The sequence below is a fragment of the Pecten maximus genome, chromosome 4 (assembly GCF_902652985.1).
Source record: "Pecten maximus chromosome 4, xPecMax1.1, whole genome shotgun sequence".
NCBI classification, from domain to species: Eukaryota; Metazoa; Mollusca; class Bivalvia; order Pectinida; family Pectinidae; genus Pecten; species Pecten maximus.
The window spans coordinates 16,875,285-16,895,229 of NC_047018.1; the positions used below are offsets into that span (position 1 = coordinate 16,875,285).

Below are 19,945 nucleotides of genomic sequence, written 5' to 3' on the forward strand. Positions count from 1 at the left end.
CCTTAGTAACAAAGTGTTCCAGCTGACCTGAGGAGTACCTGTTTATGATCTGGCCCTTTGAGCGTGATTGAAATCCGGTACTTCTTTGCGATTCCTAGAGATATTCAGCTGTTTGGTATATGACTTTGTAATCAAAGGTTTAATTTTTTCTCCATTCCAAAGTTAAGGAACGCTTTCATCCTTTTGTAATAAGAGCTTTCTTTTCCAAGAAAGTCGAATGGTGATATAACTATATATAGTTGTGAACTATACGGGAGGATTAAAAACATACTACTAAGACGCATAGTCACCGAAGATGAAATCGGGAGAATGATTGGATTTCTGATCGACCACATCTTTGAGTTTGGTGACCAGTTCTTCCAACAGACTATTGGTACATTCCTGTAGCTCATCGGAGCAAACAGTGACTCTCTGTTGACCGACTCGTTTTTATTCTTAATCCACAGATTACATTGAATAGTTAGTTAGTCGGAATAGGTAACAGTGACCTTGTAATGTCCTTCAGTAACACCTTTATGTATATTATATGGTATCATTAGATAAGGAAATCTTTATCGACCAGTTCGTTGTATACGCCATATAGAACTTGAAATCAAAGACGCTACATATCCTTCAACAACAGCCGCTTGGACAGTTTACAAAGAAACTTCCAAATTGTTAATTTTCCATTTCAAGAAAACTTCATATCTGCATTCTCTGCCTACAGTGGTACATGTCCCAGTTGATTCGATATTCAAGGGCTCATTCAAATTATCACGATTTCCGTGACAGATGCCGGCTTCTGACGGAGAAATAAACAACATAATGTAGGTAGGGATGAACTGATGTAGCCTGTGTGACTGGTACAAAATCTGGTATTGAAAAACCCAATCTGGTAACAGAGATACCACAAGCATATTAACAGGTATCGAACAGGTCGGAATTTATATCGCACGAGATATATAACATCCCTCAACGTAATCATGATATTGTCGAGTAGAAATTGTCCCCACAGCCTTCAGCAATTTGCTTCTCCCTAGCCTTCTCTCAAATCAGTGTTTTAGGTTTTCCCGTCAGCATTTGACATTTATGTTGGAAGCCATGCTATCAGGAAGATGCCTTAGAATATCTCTTATAACAATGACATGTAAAATGTGTAGGAAGCAGGGATAATGTCATGCAACGATGGACATTTAACAAAAAAAAAACCGAATATTGTTTGCTACAATGTATACAACTTAGTCGTAAAATGTTGACAACGTTGCAAGAAGATACCGAAGGAGAAGTCTGAAGTGTCACTGATTTTAAGTTCTTTTTGTCCAACCGATATGGCCAATTATTAATCTGAAGAAAACAAATGATGTTATATGCATCTCAATGTGAGTTGACATTTTTGGATCTTGTAAATGTACTTAGTAGTTGTAGCTATCCTCTTATTGAGAATGTTGCATTGCTAGAATTGGATCTAGCATGACATGGCTAATCTCGTTGATGATGCGACTGTGTTATGTTGTATTGTATGTTTTGACATGATGTGTATTTGCGGGTGTGTTTTGACATGACGTGTATTTGCGGGTGTGTTTTGACATGACGTGTATTTGCGGGTGTGTTTTGACATGACGTGTATTTGCGGGTGTGTTTTGACATGACGTGTATTTGCGGGTGTGTTTTGACATGACGTGTTTTGCGGGTGTGTTTTTGACATGACGTGTATTTGCGGGTGTGTTTTGACATGACGTGTATTTGCGGGTGTGTTTTGACATGACGTGTATTTGCGGGTGTGTTTTGACATGACGTGTTTTGCGGGTGTGTTTTGACATGACGTGTATTTGCGGGTGTGTTTTGACATGACGTGTAAGTGTGGGTGTGTTTTGACATGATGTGTAATCGTATGTTTCGACATGAAGTGTATTTGTGGGTTTGTTTTGACACGAAGTGTATTTGTGGGTGTCCTTTGACATAAAGTGTGTTTGTGGGTGTCTTTTGGAATGACTTGTGTTTGATGCTATATTTTGACATAACGTGTATTTGTGGTTATGTTTTGCCTCGACATGTATTTGGGGGTATGTTTTGACATGACATATATTTGGGGGTTTGTTGGGGGGGTTGCGGGGGTGTGAAGGGGCGGGGGTGGAGGGGGGCTTGATCAGTATTTATGGTTGCATTGGGAAATGGTATACAATTGGGAGTGATATTTGACATGACGTGTATTTGTGGGTGTATTTTGACATGACGTGTATTTGTGGGTGTGTTTTGACATGACGTGTATTTGTGGGTGTGTTTTGACATGGTGTGTATTTGTGGGTGTGTTTTGACATGACGTGTATTTGTGAGTGTTTTGACATAACGTGTATATGTGGGCGTGTTATGACATGACGTGTATTCGTATGTTTTCACATGGCGTGTATTTGTGAGTGTGTTTTGTCATGAAGTGTATTCGTATGTGCTGACATGACGTGTATTTGTGAGTATGTTTTGACATGATGTGTATTTGCGTGTTTTGACATAATGTGTATTTGTGGGTATGTTTTGACATGACGTGTATTGTGGGTTTGTTTCGGCATGGTGTGTATTGTGCGTTTGTTTTGACATGGTGTGTATTGGCGGTTTGTTTTGACATGACGTGTAATGATGAATATGTTTTAACCTGAGGTGTACTTTCTTTACACTTTTTATGTAATATCCTGGTGATATCATCGTCCTGTTTTGCGTTTCTTTGTGACGTAGAATACCAGTCATGTGGAGACGTCAATGCTAGCTGTCCTTCTGGCTGGTATGCGATCACTGCGACACCTGGCCAAACCTTAAAAGTTTTCTGTGAAATGCAATCTCCACAGGGACCCTGGATTGTACGTATCAGTTAAGTATATATGTGTGTGTGTGTGTGAATCAATAAGTAACAAAGTCGGGCTGTTTTTCGAGACTGTTTTAGTGAATGACTTCAGTTTTATTCACGATTGATAGTAATTTCGAATGCTGATACATGCTTATTCATTCCGTATTTTTTTTATTTTATGTACCCGTCAGTGTTAAGGTTTTGGGTTCACAACAAAGTACAGTAACGAATTAGTTTTTTCTACCACAATACGCTGTGCTATTCCACTCTCGAGCCATTGTATAAATGTGCCGACTGTTGGATGTATATATGTTATATTCCACTAGTGGAATATGACCTTCCTGCCTTTTGATTGGTTAAGTACTCTAACTTTGACCCCAGCTGCAATTGCTATTGACGTCATAAATAATCGAATGACGTCACATCACCGGGTCCCGACCGTCACCTGTACACCTTATTTGTATACGCGAAATAAGACTTGACCACGTTGGCCCTTTGATTCAAGCCGCTATTATTGTGGTAGAAACAGGTCACATGACTCATGATATTTGGATATGGAATATATTTCACACTCTTAAGTTATTTTTGACAGTTACAAAAGTCACTCGCTTTTAAAAAAAAATAACTTACTCGTGTAAAATGAACTCCATATCCAACAACCACTCGTTGTGTAACCTCTATATCTCCATTAGATAAAAAAAAATGCTTGTATCTCACAGCAAGTCGTAAGAGGCGACTAATTGAGCCCTCTTTCTACGGCGGGGTCGGGTTTGGTGTCTCCTTTGTTTTAGCAGACGATATTGGAGACACAGAATATTGTTGTTCATAGAAAACAAAGGATCGGGGATTTTTTTGTCCGTGGCCAAAATAGATCATTATGAGGTTCAATACTTGGGATATTAAGTAACTCTTTTTTGACAACTTTTCTTATATTCTACTTGCTGTTAAAATGTTAATATTCATGCTTAGTTTAAAATATGCTGAGCTAAATACTACTTAATCGATCCTGCCTATTAAAAAATGTACTGCATTAATGCATTATTATGAAAAACGTTACTGCACTCTGATATGCTGAGGAAATACACTGTATATGTTCTCATTCGGGCTTGAAATCTGTGAGATGAAGCTGACAATGAGTTGACAAAAGATATCTACCCGGTATTGCTGCAAATCGAATGAATACAAAAAATAAATCTCGCCTGTAATAATTTACACTAAGTCACTAAAATACACAATACTTATTTTTAAACTGTTTCACCCAAAAGGGATTAAACAATTTGGAAATAAAAATCCCATTTATGTGAACTATTTTCATTTCCAAATTGTTTAATCCCTTTTGGGTGAAACAGTGTAAGAATAAGTATTGTCTATTTTAGTGACTTAGTGTAAATTAAAGAAAAAAAAGTGTTTGTTTATTACATTGCATGAAGGTGATACACAACCGCCAGAACGTTAAAGTTAACTTCTATCGAGGATGGGAGGACTACAAAAAAGGCTTCGGGGATCTCGACGGGAATTTCTGGCTAGGTAATGTACATCTAGAGAGAATTAGTAGGGTAATAAACGTTAGGGTTAGAGTAACCTATGGCTTGGTGATATTCACCGACGTAGAATTAATTAGTAATGTAATACGAGCTCGTAAATGTGAAGTTTATAGTAATCCTGGTGCATTTTTCTTTTTTTATTCAGTCGAATTCTCTGGTGGAGGTATTGCAATAGCAAGTTATCAAAGGCCTCTACTACATTTACGCCTACGACGGGACCTCGAAAACTGACAAATTAGATTAGATTTGCTACCACACGTGAATCTATGAATGTCAAAAAATCATTATGCTCTGAATGGAGCAAAACTCTTTTAATGCTATAGTTATCCTTAATGCATGTGCTTTCAAACATGATCTTAACGTTCAAACAAAATGCTTTTATTTCACAGATGACTCCTATTGATTGTTTGCGCTTGAGATGAATTGCGGGTCTCATTAACGTATTTACAGGTAATGAAATCATACACCGGCTCACTGGTATGGGGTATACGGTTTTGAGAGTAGAGCTTGAAGCCTGGGACGGCTCAACCTGGTATATCGAGTATGACACGTTCAGTCTTGCTAGCGAAGCAGACAAGTATCGACTCCAGGCCACTGGCTCATCCGGAAATGTGTGTAAGTACCCAATTACTATACTCATTATCTGAATTAAATACCAAAAGCGGGCCCAGAATCTCTAACATATTGACCAGCCGGATCACGTGGAAAGCACTAGAGCATTTATTTAACAGCAATTGCGAAACAAGTTATGTTTTGATTAACAATTCTTGTTGGGCTGGATGAAACCCTACAAGGAGGCGATCTGTGCAAGCATCCTCAAACATGTTAGAATAGGCGATATTGATTTGTCCACCACCAATGCTGTCTCACAGTTGGACTGTCGGACCTTTTACCAAGAAAATTCGCAGATCTTTCATTTCTCGTGCCCTTGCCTTGTGTTGATATTTATTGGTGATACAAGAGTAACACGAAAATTGATGACGTAAGCATCAAGGTGGTCCGGGAAACATATCCTCTTATATTTCATGAGTTCATGGTGTCATTTGAATCAAAAGTTCGTTTGTTGTTTATGAAGTGATTAGTTGTGCTATTATCTTTCTATATCGCTTGTTTCTAGTTTTTTTTTTCTTTTGATTTACTTTGTATGAAGACTTTCGAGTTAGCTCATGAGGATTGTAGGTGCAAATAAAACAAAAATTAAATACTGACTGAACGTCGTAATTAATTTTGAAATATAACATCACATGTTTTCAATACTAGTAGTTATTTGAAACAATCTCTTGATCTGAAGGATTGTATTTTTTTCACAATTTAAAGTAGAAACAAATTGAGCTGTGAAACAATTAACATGCACTTAATAATTAGATATCATTTTGGGATTTTGCTAAGCGAATAATATGCAATAACATGACAGTATATATGTCAATATTTTTGTAATCTTATTTATATATATACTGTCCGGTTATCTGATTTCTGAAACGGTCATTGTACCCAATACTGTCCGGTTATCTAATACTGTGTGGATTTCTGATACTGAATGTAATTTCTTGATGAAGCACGAGTCAAAAGATGTTTTATTTCTAGTTTGTATTTCTATAATGTTACAGATGACGCACTTAGCTACCACAACGGATATCAGTTCACGACATTTGATGCTGATAATGACGCCTGTAGCTACTGCAACTGCGCAGAAGGCCACCACGGGGCCTGGTGGTACCGGGCGTGTGTCGACTCGAGTCTTAACGGTCTGTACCAGGAAGACAAAGGAACTGATATACTAAACTCCATGTTGTGGTACAAGGTTTTCGCAGGTAGATTTCACGTCCCAATGAAGAAGGCAAGAATGATGATCAGGAAACCGTAGACCAAACCTCGCCGTACTTTGGTATGTCAGGATATAACATGCGGGTCTATCATGGTATCGCTTTGTACACCATCGTCCTAATGTGTTAATGGTTTACGTATCGTTTAAGATGTCACCTGTATTGTTTATATTGTTTATGTTGTACTTAAATTGGTTATGGAAATTGTGTTACCCGAGGGTATACAAAGTAGTTATTTGTTGAATACAATTCCACTCACTGCTGCCAAGCTAGAGTAAGTCCCGCAGCAACGCAGTGTCAATTCCTAAAACTATATCGTAGAATTACAAAATACCTGTTGGAGTGTCAAAGAAATTGTATTCCAAGTGAAATGGTGTAAATCATGTCAAACGAGTAGGCCTAAACAACAGAGATCAATTACGATTATGTTCTGATGTTAAAACCAATGACACGCCAATCGGCTAAACTACTACAAAGATCGTCGTCCCGTAATAGTGAATTATCAAGCGGTGCCCGTTCCTCCTCAACACATAACTCCAAACGATTCCGTAGTCCCAACTCCATAAAAAAGTAAGATTGATGGTATCCAGGCTAGAAGTTACTTATCTCATAATGGGTATCAGGGACGAAGCATTTTCCAGTGCAATGGCCCGATGGATCGCCAAATGCATGACAACCTCAACAGGATATTTCCCCTGCACTCATAGTTGAATTTCATATTACTCGAACTGCCAGCGGCAATGTACGAACTTTTATCAGTAACACTTCTTTATTGTAAGTTTTCACTTTAAAATGAAGCAACGTCTCTCCTGATTTTAATTAAAATGAAACACAACTTTTGTCCAACCCGTACTTTCCTAGCGTTTCAGTTGACCATAATATTCAGGATAAGACATTTGAATAATACATGGTACAAAGATCAGCCAAGGTTGCACTTATCGCACTCTCAAATTACCATGTAACTGTACGGATGATACCAAGGATGTTCATTTTAACGGTCACGTAACCCACTATTCTAATGGTATAATTAAAACAAGAGTACATCCGGTTAATCTCGCCTTACTGCAACAATTCTTTAACGATTACCGACCAAATAATATCTTTAGGAAAACATTATTTTGAAGACACTACGGACGAAAGGTCGTAACACAATCCTTTATTTTAATATTTTCCTTTATTTGTTTAATAACGGCCCTTCGGTTGACTAAACATGACATTTGACTATATCATTGATTTTGAGACCCTATGGGATTTCTTGTTTGGCCATTTCAGAGAAAGTTGAGTCGACACGGAAGTGTCTATCTGATAGGTAATTAGTAAATGCTTCGAGTCTGATGAGGTGGTCATTTGTCGCTCTTCTATTTCTTAACCCACCTCAAAGATGCGATTTTATATCGATTGCCTCAAGACACCAATCTAGTAGTTTACGCAACATGTCAGATATATAGGATGCTAATTGTTTGGATCAGTACAATTTCTCCCGGTTTTGGGAAAGGTGTAATTATGGAGTTCCTCCACGAATCTTGAATGTTCCCGGAAACATTAACTTGGTTGAATATGTAAAGACATGATAGTGACGAGTTCGGTACGTGATTGAGAGATTGATATGGGTATATCTTGGCCTTAATCAGACTCCTGTGATTTTCCAAACGAATCTAAAATTCTGGTAGGTTAAATAGTTCATTGTAACTTTCCTGGTTTATTGACTTCAAATTTAGCCATTTCTTTTCTATTCTTAAAGACTGGAATTTTCAGAAGCCGTTTGAAGTGGATGAGGATTTTACTGTGGTGTTTGCAAAAACATTGGCGATTTTTGACTTGGACGAATACATTATGTTTTTATTAATCAGATGTGAGGATGATGAATTTTTGTTTTCCTCACAAAAGGTGGCTGATGCCACGAAGCAAGAAAATGTCATATTCACTTCACTGGCGGATCCCCTCGTTTCAGGAGAGATTCAAATTGATTCCGATAGCTTCCCATTCTCAAACGTTTTAAATATAGCTACAGCCGTTATCTCAACGTCAACTTTGGTCCTGTATCGTTTTCATCAATTTTCAATTGCTTTACTCTCCCGTATGAGGCCGTACCCTCCACTATTGTATATCCCGTTCTCCGATTTCAAACTCCTTGATTACCTATATTACAAGAGGCTTAGAGGGCCTGTATCCCTCACCTGGTTGGATTTGACCTAACGTCAATTCATATTAAATTTGTTAATAATTTTATTTGTCGATGTCGAAAAAAATGCTGGATATTGGGTGGGCAACTCAACTGCTTTAAAGATATAATGTAAAAACGAAGTCTAGACTCGCGAGGGATGTGAAAAGACCATTGAGATGAGGAAAGACCTCTGGGTCTTTTTTACGTTAACATTGCGTGTTTCTCTTGATGCCAAGTAATGCTTCGAGGGCTGATTGATATGCTGTGAGAGTCATTGAAGGATTTTAATTTTGCCGGACATATTCTAGTATTTGTCAACATAATCCCCTTCAGTATCTATACATTTTTGCCAGTGGTATTGAAGGGCCTCAACGCCATGTTTATAGAACTCCTTTTCTCGGCCGTTCAGAAAGTCATCCACAATATTAGGGTTAGGGTACGGGTGCCTGAAATAGCTGTTTTCAGCTCTGGAAATAGAGAAAAGTCTGATGGAGCGAGATATGTAGGTTCCCCTTGGTGGTTAGTTATGCATATTGCATTGAAAGACATCATTAAGAGGATTCGCCCTAAACAAATATAAAACCAGTTGATCCATAATTATTTTAATGCTAATAACTTTATATGCCTATCCGGTCTATCTGTTCAACCGCTAAACGGAATGGAAACGCCCGGTCTTACGTCATCAAAACAGTCGGTCTATTTATAGGAAAATACCCCTGTCGAGTGGAAAAATACTGAGAAGGTCGAAAAAATAGGCCATTTTCAAAACAATCTTGTGACCGTTCTGTCAAAGATATCGAAAAACGAAACAGACTGTTTTCTTCAGGAAACATTTATCTATATGTTATGCATTGTATTTGTTTCTGGAATTTTTTTTTAATTTTGAGGGCGGTTTAAACAGAACCTCTTAGTCAAAATGACGATTTTGGCATGTTTGACCCAAAATATCTCATAAATACAAATTTCCACAGGGATACCAGATACATCCAGACCTAGATGGAGCCGAGTTTTACAATGGTTCAAAACCCCATCAAAATTGTATGTGTCAGTTTTACCGTCCTCAAAGAGCCATTATATCCGGCAAAAACGGTGAATTCTCTCGTACCTTCATTTCGTTCCGTAAGGAACGATAACAAGTTATTTAAGAAATAATTAACGATGATTCGTGTATTGTTGCAGGATATACAACGAGGACGAGGATATTTTGCAATTAGTCTATTAATTAAAATTGCAAAATATCCGAGTCCGAGTTGTATATCCTGCAACAATACACGAGTCAAAGTTGATTATTTCTATTCTACCATGTACTGTTTAGTTCTGAGATCGACCTCTTTCTAATAGAAAAACAGCAAGAAAATCCCGAGAAAACCTTGTAATTTATTTCATGAGTATTGCATTATTTGTTGATGAAATATACAGGCAATACAGTACTACGATCAGGAGCATCTATCATATGGCGAACTCGCGTCGTGATAAAAATTTAATGAAAGATTAACCCATTAGCCCACTGAGCTATAGTAACCTTTAATCAAGCGGGTGAATATTAGATATATAAAATTGTAACAGCCGTGACTCGCGACCGTGTATTATTGGCACGAGCGTGGGTTATTGGAAAATAATACATGGTTTTAAACCAATCAAAACTGCCGTTGCATAGCAAACATGGTAGAATGCCCCTTACTACACTCCATTCTTTACTGTAAGAAGGTGTTATTTAAACTACTCTGACCCACTATCCCCGTGTAAAGATTATTGATGATTACCTACCAGTCATGGTCACGACCGATTCCGGACCGTAACGATGTAATAAATCATAAAATAACAAATATGTATGGTAGATTAGATGATATGTACCAGTCAATATGTGGAACTATACTGGACCACACTGTATCAAACGTCATTAAGTTAATGACGGATAGAACAAGGCTGACTTCGGCTTAAAAAATTGTAGTAGATGTCGAGCCTGGTGAGATCATTGATATCCCGGCCCCTTTACCGCATAGAGCATTATTGGGCATCCAAAGGTATACAAAATCATGATGTATATATGCGCTGGGGTCTTTCCCCACCCCTAGGTATCTAGTTTCTTGGTTATATTTTTGAAACCATTGAGATCCCCCGTCCCATAACCATATGTAGCATTGTTGGACATCAATAATAGGGATAAACACAATCCGGATTAAAAATAGGCCCTTGGGCCTTTACACATCCCTAAAGGCTTAGCTCATTGGGTTTATTTTGAAACTTTAGATCCCGACCCCATAACTGTATATAACATTGTTTGGCGTCAACTGATAAACAATTATATTGTAAAAATATGCCCTGGGGTTTATCCTCCCCCATTGAGACTTATAGGGTGTTTGTTGGTTATATCTTTGAAACCGTTTACATGCCAACACTATAACCATATGCAGCAATGCTGAGCATCAATAGATAAACACAATGATATAAAATAGGCACTGGCGTATTTCCCCACCCTAGGGGCTTAGTTTCTTTTGATATCTCTTTGAAACCATAGATATCCTCACCCTATAACCATGAATAGCGTTACTGGGAATCAAGAGATAAACACAACCCTGTTTCAAAAATACTATTCTCTATATTGGGCCGGGTACCAAAGGACTGGTCTTATTTAGTTAGTTTATATTGACGAGGTAGCACTCTAAATTAAAGAAGACAAACGGCTTTTGCAAACTGTTCAAAATCGGTTAGAGTTAGGGTTAGCATGAAAGAGTCTGTCATTGCCACAGCTCCCATTCACGATTGTGGCTTTAAATTGATTGAGCATCCGTCTTATTCATCTTATCTCGCTCCATCAGACTTTTCTCTATTTCCAGAGCTGAAAACAGCTATTTCAGGCACCCGTACCCTAACCCTAATATTGTGGATGACTTTCTGAACGGCCGAGAAAAGGAGTTCTATAAACATGGCGTTGAGGCCCTTCAATACCACTGGCAAAAATGTATAGATACTGAAGGGGATTATGTTGACAAATACTAGAATATGTCCGGCAAAATTAAAATCCTTCAATGACTCTCACAACATATCAATCAGCCCTCGAAGCATTACTTGGCATCAAGAGAAACACGCAATGTTAACGTAAAAAAGACCCAGAGGTCTTTCCTCATCTCAATGGTCTTTTCACATCCCTCGCGAGTCTAGACTTCGTTTTTACATTATATCTTTAAAGCAGTTGAGTTGCCCACCCAATATCCAGCATTTTTTTCGACATCGACAAATAAAATTATTAACAAATTTAATATGAATTGACGTTAGGTCAAATCCAACCAGGTGAGGGATACAGGCCCTCTAAGCCTCTTGTAATATAGGTAATCAAGGAGTTTGAAATCGGAGAACGGGAATATACAATAGTGGAGGGTACGGCCTCATACGGGAGAGTAAAGCAATTGATGAAAACGATACAGGACCGAAGTTGAAGTTGAGTTAACGGCTGTAGCTATATTTAAAACGTTTGAGAATGGGAAGCTATCGGAATCAATTTGAATCTCTCCTGAAACGAGGGGATCCGCCAGTGAAGTGAATATGACATTTTCTTGCTTCGTGGCATCAGCCACCTTTTGTGAGGAAAACAAAAATTCATCATCCTCACATCTGATTAATAAAAACATAATGTATTCGTCCAAGTCAAAAATCGCCAATGTTTTTGCAAACACCACAGTAAAATCCTCATCCACTTCAAACGGCTTCTGAAAATTCCAGTCTTTAAGAATAGAAAAGAAATGGCTAAATTTGAAGTCAATAAACCAGGAAAGTTACAATGAACTATTTAACCTACCAGAATTTTAGATTCGTTTGGAAAATCACAGGAGTCTGATTAAGGCCAAGATATACCCATATCAATCTCTCAATCACGTACCGAACTCGTCACTATCATGTCTTTACATATTCAACCAAGTTAATGTTTCCGGGAACATTCAAGATTCGTGGAGGAACTCCATAATTACACCTTTCCCAAAACCGGGAGAAATTGTACTGATCCAAACAATTAGCATCCTATATCTCTGACATGTTGCGTAAACTACTAGATTGGTGTCTTGAGGCCATCGATATAAAATCGCATCTTTGAGGTGGGTTAAGAAATAGAAGAGCGACAAATGACCACCTCATCAGACTCCAAGCATTTACTAATTACCTATCAGATAGACACTTCCGTGTCGACTCAACTTTCTCTGAAATGGCCAAACAAGAAATCCCATAGGGTCTCAAAATCAATGATATAGTCAAATGTCATGTTTAGTCAACCGAAGGGCCGTTATTAAACAAATAAAGGAAAATATTAAAATAAAGGATTGTGTTACGACCTGTCGTCCGTAGTGTCTTCAAAATAATGTTTTCCTAAAGATATTATTTGAACGGTAATCGTTAAAGAATTGTTGCAGTAAGGCGAGATGAACCGGATGTACTCTTGTTTTAATTATACCATTAGAATAGTGGGTTACGTGACCGTTAAAATGAACATCCTTGGTATCATCCGTACAGTTACATGGTATTTTGAGAGTGCGATAAGTGCAACCTTGGCTGATCTTTGTACCATGTATTATTCAAATGTCTTATCCTGAATATTATGGTCAACTGAAACGCTAGGAAAGTACGGGTTGGACAAAAGTTGTGTTTCATTTTAATTAAAATCAGGAGAGACGTTGCTTCATTTTAAAGTGAAAACTTACAATAAAGAAGTGTTACTGATAAAAGTTCGTACTTTGCCGCTGGCAGTTCGAGTAATATGAAATTCAACTATGAGTGCAGGGGAAATATCCTGTTGAGGTTGTCATGCATTTGGACGATCCATCGGGCCATTGTACTGGAAAATGCTTCGTCCCTGATACCCATTATGAGATAAGTAACTTCTAGCCTGGATACCATCAATCTTACTTTTTTATGGAGTTGGGACTACGGAATCGTTTGGAGTTATGTGTTGAGGAGGAACGGGCACCGCTTGATAATTCACTATTACGGGACGACGATCTTTGTAGTAGTTTAGCCGATTGGCGTGTCATTGGTTTTAACATCAGAACATAATCGTAATTGATCTCTGTTGTTTAGGCCTACTCGTTTGACATGATTTACACCATTTCACTTGGAATACAATTTCTTTGACACTCCAACAGGTATTTTGTAATTCTACGATATAGTTTTAGGAATTGACACTGCGTTGCTGCGGGACTTACTCTAGCTTGGCAGCAGTGAGTGGAATTGTATTCAACAAATAACTACTTTGTATACCCTCGGGTAACACAAAATTTCCATAACCAATATCTTGGATTTTGACAATTGAAGTTTGTTATCGCAATTTCTCAGAAAGTACTGAAGGGATCTTTCTCAAATTTCTTACGTAGGTTCCCCTTGGTCCGTAGTTATACATATTGAGTACAAACACACCAAATTCGACACTTTGACTGCTGGTTTCTGCACAGCATTGGGGGTATACTATCCACCTCCTCAATCTCGTGGATTAAGGTACCTGGAATTATGATGGATCCAGATTCACCTTGAACTTGTTTTTGCTGTCCTTCTGTTCCGTCACTGCCACCAACTACCTCCTCATTGGGTCCCTCTGCATTGACTTGCTCAACATACTTCCGTTTCTTTGAGGCCTTTGGCATCCTGCCTTTTGGACTGGATAAACTCTGTTCCCTCACAATAAAAAAAAACAAAATTGCAATATTTTTTTTTTCTTATATATATATATGAACTATTTTTTTCTCAAGTCCAGGGCACAGCACCACACAGCAAAATTATCAATATAAATTCACATTAAAATTATCAAACACGTGATACAATTTAAAATACCAAAACCAAAACATGTATATATGTATTGTTGTATTTATTTATGATACCCGACATTAAACTAAACAATTAGAATCTAGTTTACTTTTTTCTTCTTTTTTTTGTATTATTATTATTTCTATATGCATATGTATATGTATATGTATATATATAATGCCTATAATGCCTGTTACATCCTCAGTATGGTTTAACAATATAAACAATCTTGTAAGTGTTAGACTGGAGCATTGCCAGGTCGATCGTCCAATAACGCAAGACCAGGTTACCTTGCCCTACCCGATACAACCGTATATATGCGATCGGCTATTTTAACTTGATTATTCCAATAATGTTAACGGGCCATGTACCTACAACACGAACAGTGTCCGTACTTCATTTTTTTAATGCACACGTACCTTGCACATTTGTATTTATCCACAAGGCCTACTTCAGCCTGTTTAATTAATCGAGTAGCGATTTCCGGTTAAACCGTTTCCTAAATGTTATCTGCCGAAACAATGTGCTTACTTATCGACTACTTTGACCTGGTACAAGTACTTTCCGCGCTGAACCATCACTTTCTAAGTATCTTAAATAAGATACCTCATCAAGAATCTAAGGTTTAAAATACACATACTAAACAAGTAAAAATCATATAAGCTTCAATTACATAGCCTTATTCGAGACATATTGATACAGAAAGCCAATGGCGCGGCGGCCAATAACGAGTGAAATTAACCAGAAGAAATCAAAGGGCCAAAGGGTCTGAGGTCATATTATAAGAAATTTAAAATTGGATTTTATAGTCAGACAGCTACATTTGTATCAGATGAAATGTCTTAATCTGACCCTGGTATTCCTGTTCTATATATATTCAAGAAAACATGTATAACATATATATCAGCTGACAACTTTACAATAGCTGAGTATAGTTCTTTCCTCATTTCTTTAATGCTTGTGGAAAATTATTGATATACTCCTGAATCAGTAAAGCTGCTTGTAAACTTTGAAAAAAAGAATCAACTGAACGACAAATCGGTCTATTAACAGAACATATTGTTCAAGTAACTACAACTAAAGATAAAATCCAAGATGTAAGGCTTACACAGCCGAAGTTTTTTTTTATTTTATTTATACTATAAGTTATTAATAAGGCCTATCAAACATCTATTTTATGACCCGTAGTAACACATTTTCACTCCGATAGAAAACTGCGGTCGCGTTGTCCGACGAGACATATCTAGTTTTGACACCGACGCCAGTACATCATGATCAGTCACGGATCATAATCATTAGATTCTTTTCAAACAAAAAATAATAACCTTATTTAATAAAATCCTCACGAAAACCGGCAATGTAGTTTGTTAAACTTGCCCTCAATTCCTGGTCATATTTATTGCGTATTCTAGCGACATACAAATGAATATGAAACTGCGAACGATCGTTGGTTTAGTTACAGTAGACATAACCGCCATTTTGGCTGACTAGTGATGAGTCACGTGACACCTGAAGTTATCTCGTGGAATGCTCGGGTGCATTTGACTACGTAAATAGGATTGGTTTTAAGCTATCAAATGTTCCTGCATATGAACTCAGGATGAACAGATGTGGATAGTTTCTCTGTGAATGCATGTAAATTTCCACGACGATCAAACTGATTTTTCTACTTTCGTTTTCAAGGCAGTATCGAGACAGAACTACGTAATCCTACGCCAACAAAATTGCATATACTGACGAGGAAAAAGGTTAAAATTTATACTCTAAAATAGTCTAGAACACCAAACATTCACATTTCAATTTAAATAATTGCAGTAAACACGGTTTACATCACTTAAATTGTGTCAATAATTGTTATCAAAATAAGAACTATATTAGGCTGCGGATGTATATCATATGTATGACAGAAAAGAGGAATAGTTAGCCGGAACCGACCTGTCAGTAACAACAGTTTCCCACCACGCCTATAACGGCAGGTGCCAAAGGCACCCTGACGTTAAAAATCCACAAACATCAAGCTAAATTCGGCAGGATTGTCTCAAATATCGTTTGGAAAACACATAATGAATATATATTAAAACAATTGGTAATACTATTAATTATAAACATGGCGATTGTCTTATCAGAAATTGATATCTTTGTGACATAAAATTACACTTGCCTTGCTTTGGCTGGTCCTGCGTGAAGGGGATGTAATGAAAGGGAGGTAACTCTAATAGGTAAAAAGGGGCCAACACCCCAATCTACTATCAGAGCAAAACAACACTAGTTAAACTGTAATAACCTGAACTATTCAGAAAGAATAGTTCTTCATTAATGTCAAACGTCCGAGGGAAACCGAGACGAGATCATAAAATACACAGGATTCTGATTGTTAAATTAGGAGTGACACAAGTCCCCTAATAGAATAGCCCGGCTTCTGCCAGTCATTAATTAGACCCAGATGATGGTAAAAACCTGCGAACCAACAGAGTAGATAAAATAACTGACCTCATTAATGGATTGGTAATGTACACAAAATGTCAATTATGTTTTATTATCTCATATACACTAAGATTTAATGTAAAAACATATTGAGAAAAATAGAGAAGTCATAGCATTTTACAAAGGTAGCACACTACAGTAGGACAGCCTGGCAAATAACTTCTGTATCATGATATGCATAAAAAATGGAAAAATAAATGTACACTATAATTGGTATATTCAATATGAAGTAATACATACAGGCTTCACATTTGTTAAAACAAAAATTAATAAATTGGTTCCGGATTTTAAATATCCGGATTTTCCGCAAGTGTTTTTACACAGGAAATTGTTTTGCCTACAGCGAAAAATGGAAGCCCACAGAAAAGGTGAGATAGCGGAAAAACTTATTTTACAACATATGACAAAACAAGATTAATTCTGTCTTTTGGATAGAGATATTTAATTTTAGATAGGTTTCAGCAAAAAAAAATGTGTAGAGAATTGTGTAATTTTGGGTCAAATATCATAATATTTTGCAATTTTTGAGTTTTTTTTAAGCTGTTACCATGGTATTCACAGCTCTAAAAATCTCTAAATATCAGTTTACTTATCCTTCAGAGCTGTACCAAACATGCAAATGTTGTACAGATTATAAAAATATATACTTTATTAGAGGTTATATGTAGGGTTAACTGGCAATGTTAACATATGCCATATTTTTCAGAATTGTGCATTTTTACTGTACACTGCTACCAAAGCATTAATAAAACAGGATACATAAATTTTACATGTAAATGTCAGAATTGAAATGAAAACAAATAAACCATTTAAAGATAAAAAAAAACATTTTGAAAATAAAATAAATATATCTAAAATAAAGAGTCAAACAAAGCATGTAGACGGATATAGCTCATTTAAAATGAGTTGTAAAAATGCGATTTATATTTTAAACCAGTTGGTTATCTTGTGAAAATGCGCACAGTTACCTCGATAAAAAGCGTCACATACCTCGTTAAAACAAAGTTTCTTTTGTTAAAACGAGCTCAGTTATCGCCCTAAAACGGGAAAATTTTCGCGAGTGATTAATCTTTATAATGAAATAACAGGTACAAACGAGACAGCTTTCGCCTTTAACGAGATATGTATTTACAAAATTGTCTTACAGTTTCATTTATCACACAATACAGATATGTTTGCCGTGAATATAACACGTTAAGTTCTGCTATAAAAACATGGCAACCTCCCTCACCCTAATCCCTAACTCTAAACCGTGGGAACCTCCCTTACACTTATCTCTAACCTTAGCTTCTATAACCTAGCTTGTTTATGGCAAAACTTATAACATGGGTGCTGTAATACGCCAACGTTTACATAGCAAAGAACACCAGGTCTATGTATTTTGTCATCACAACCCTTACAGCGCGTCTTCTTTCCTGTCTTTCTCTTGCTTTAACCTTGGATAGAGACTTCCAATACAAGTTTACGATGTGGAACGCTGACGAAAATGATGCATTTTGTACCGTTATGTGACACTTGCTAACAGTAATATTATGTATGTTTACAGCTACAGATTTGTTGTGTCTTTCCCCCCCTCATTGGCTCAATTACTCAGCATATTCTTGCCACATACGTTTTCTTCCTTACACTGCCAATGTTTTCACTTTTGAAGTTTGTGTCTGGATTGAGTGGTTCAAAAAGTGAATTGTTATCGTCAAATGATATTGGTTCTAACTGTCCCTTGCGTTGTTCACAACATGAACCGCAGTTGTCTCCAGGTTGTTCACAACTTGTATCGGAATAATGTTTGCGTTGTTCACAACATGAACCACAGTTGTCTCCAGGTTGTTCACAACTTGTATCGGAATAATGTTTGCGTTGTTCACAACATGAACCACAGTTGTCTCCAGGTTGTTCACAACTTGTATCGGAATAATGTTTGCGTTGTTCAAAACATGAACCACAGTTGTCTCCAGGTTGTTCACAACTTGTATCGGAATAATGTTTGCGTTGTTCACAATATGAACAGCAGTTTTCTCCAGGTTGTTCACAACTTGTATCGGAATAGTGTTTGTGTTTTTCCCAAACGGTACCGCAGTTGTCGTTATTGAGTTCACGTTGTGTACAGGAGAGGTCTTCGTTTTGTTCACAACACGGACCGATATAGTGTTGATGTGGTTCACAACACGTACCAGAATTGTCGGTATTGAGTTCACATGTACCGGGATCTAATGAGTTATATCCGTTTGATTGATAACGTGTAGCAGGTCTACATGTTTGAGACGCAGCCTTAGTTACGTGATACATTCTGTATGGTTCACGACCTAAAATTGAGGTATCACGGCAGGTATTTCTTAGTATAGAATGATCTAAGGAATGTTCCTCCTCACAATTGTCAACTTTGAGGCATGAGTATGTATTTGTTGAAGAAGCGCCCAATAGTGTATCAGGAGACATAAGTATACGTTTTGAGTTATCTCCCTTCGATTGTAAGTGTGCATCTCCAAGGTTGTCCTGACACCTCTTATTGTATCGGTTGGATTTAACTATGTTCGGACTCTTTCCGTTTTGTCCATAATAGACTGTCATATTTTGAATTCTCTCAAATGATGAATCCGATTCTAGGTCATTAAGCGAACCGTCACTGTCGTTAGAACCATCTGTCTGAATATCTCCTGTAGGTATTCCAGGTCGTGTGTCTAGTTGTGGCTTATAATTAACACCACGCCCGTTCACCATCACTGCAGAGTTTGCATCCATAGGAACTAGTAACGGTGCGATATTAGGGTCACTGACCTCCACAAACGTAGTATGTCCATTGTCCTCAATGTCTATGCCTGATTCACTACTAGGTATTCGCTTCACCAAAGAACAATCAGATGTGTGTTCTGTACTAATCGAACTTCCGCAGTTGTTCATCTCAGGTTTCCTGTCTGTTTGGCAATAATCAGACAGACCCGACCCAGTTATCTTGTCTGCATTCTTAAGTCTCGTTTTGGTGTAATAAGATGCTCCTGGTCCCTGATTTGTAACATCTGACACTAATTTCTCTTCTTCTCCAAGCAAACCATCTCTGTCCTCACTTCTCTCACTTGCGGTAGGAAAGGACAGTTTGCGATAATGTCCTACAGTAAAACAAATAAGAGTTAATCCATTATTATTCCCTTTCCTGTTTTCTGACTATAAATCACCATTCTGACCCAGTACCCAGATCAATAGATTGTTGTGAAAGCTTGACGGAATTCTAAAAAAATGATATCACAACCAGACTGTCTAGAAGATATTCAAATATAAAATGGACAAATAAGAAATGTCGGGGTAAATCCTAAGCATATCTAGTGACATAATCATG

General features: G+C 37.3%; 2 protein-coding genes across 2 annotated transcripts in view; one reads left to right on the plus strand and one right to left on the minus strand.

The window, feature by feature from the left end:
- The first annotated feature begins 4,239 nt into the window (after positions 1 to 4,239).
- Positions 4,240 to 6,435, plus strand: LOC117326410 (ryncolin-4-like). Its single transcript, XM_033883157.1, has 3 exons — positions 4,240 to 4,342; positions 4,810 to 4,974; positions 5,967 to 6,435. The coding sequence occupies exons 1-3, from the start codon at positions 4,240 to 4,242 to the stop codon at positions 6,221 to 6,223; spliced, it is 525 nt and encodes a 174-aa protein (XP_033739048.1). The 3' UTR covers positions 6,224 to 6,435.
- Positions 6,436 to 17,193: 10,758 nt separating this feature from the next.
- The window catches only part of LOC117325382, a 34,329-nt gene continuing 31,577 nt past the window's right edge, over positions 17,194 to 19,945 (minus strand). The window contains exon 17 of the mRNA XM_033881554.1: positions 17,194 to 19,718. Within this exon, the coding sequence (XP_033737445.1) occupies positions 18,205 to 19,718 (1,514 nt within the window). The 3' untranslated portion in view covers positions 17,194 to 18,204. The remainder of the gene's footprint in view (positions 19,719 to 19,945) is intronic.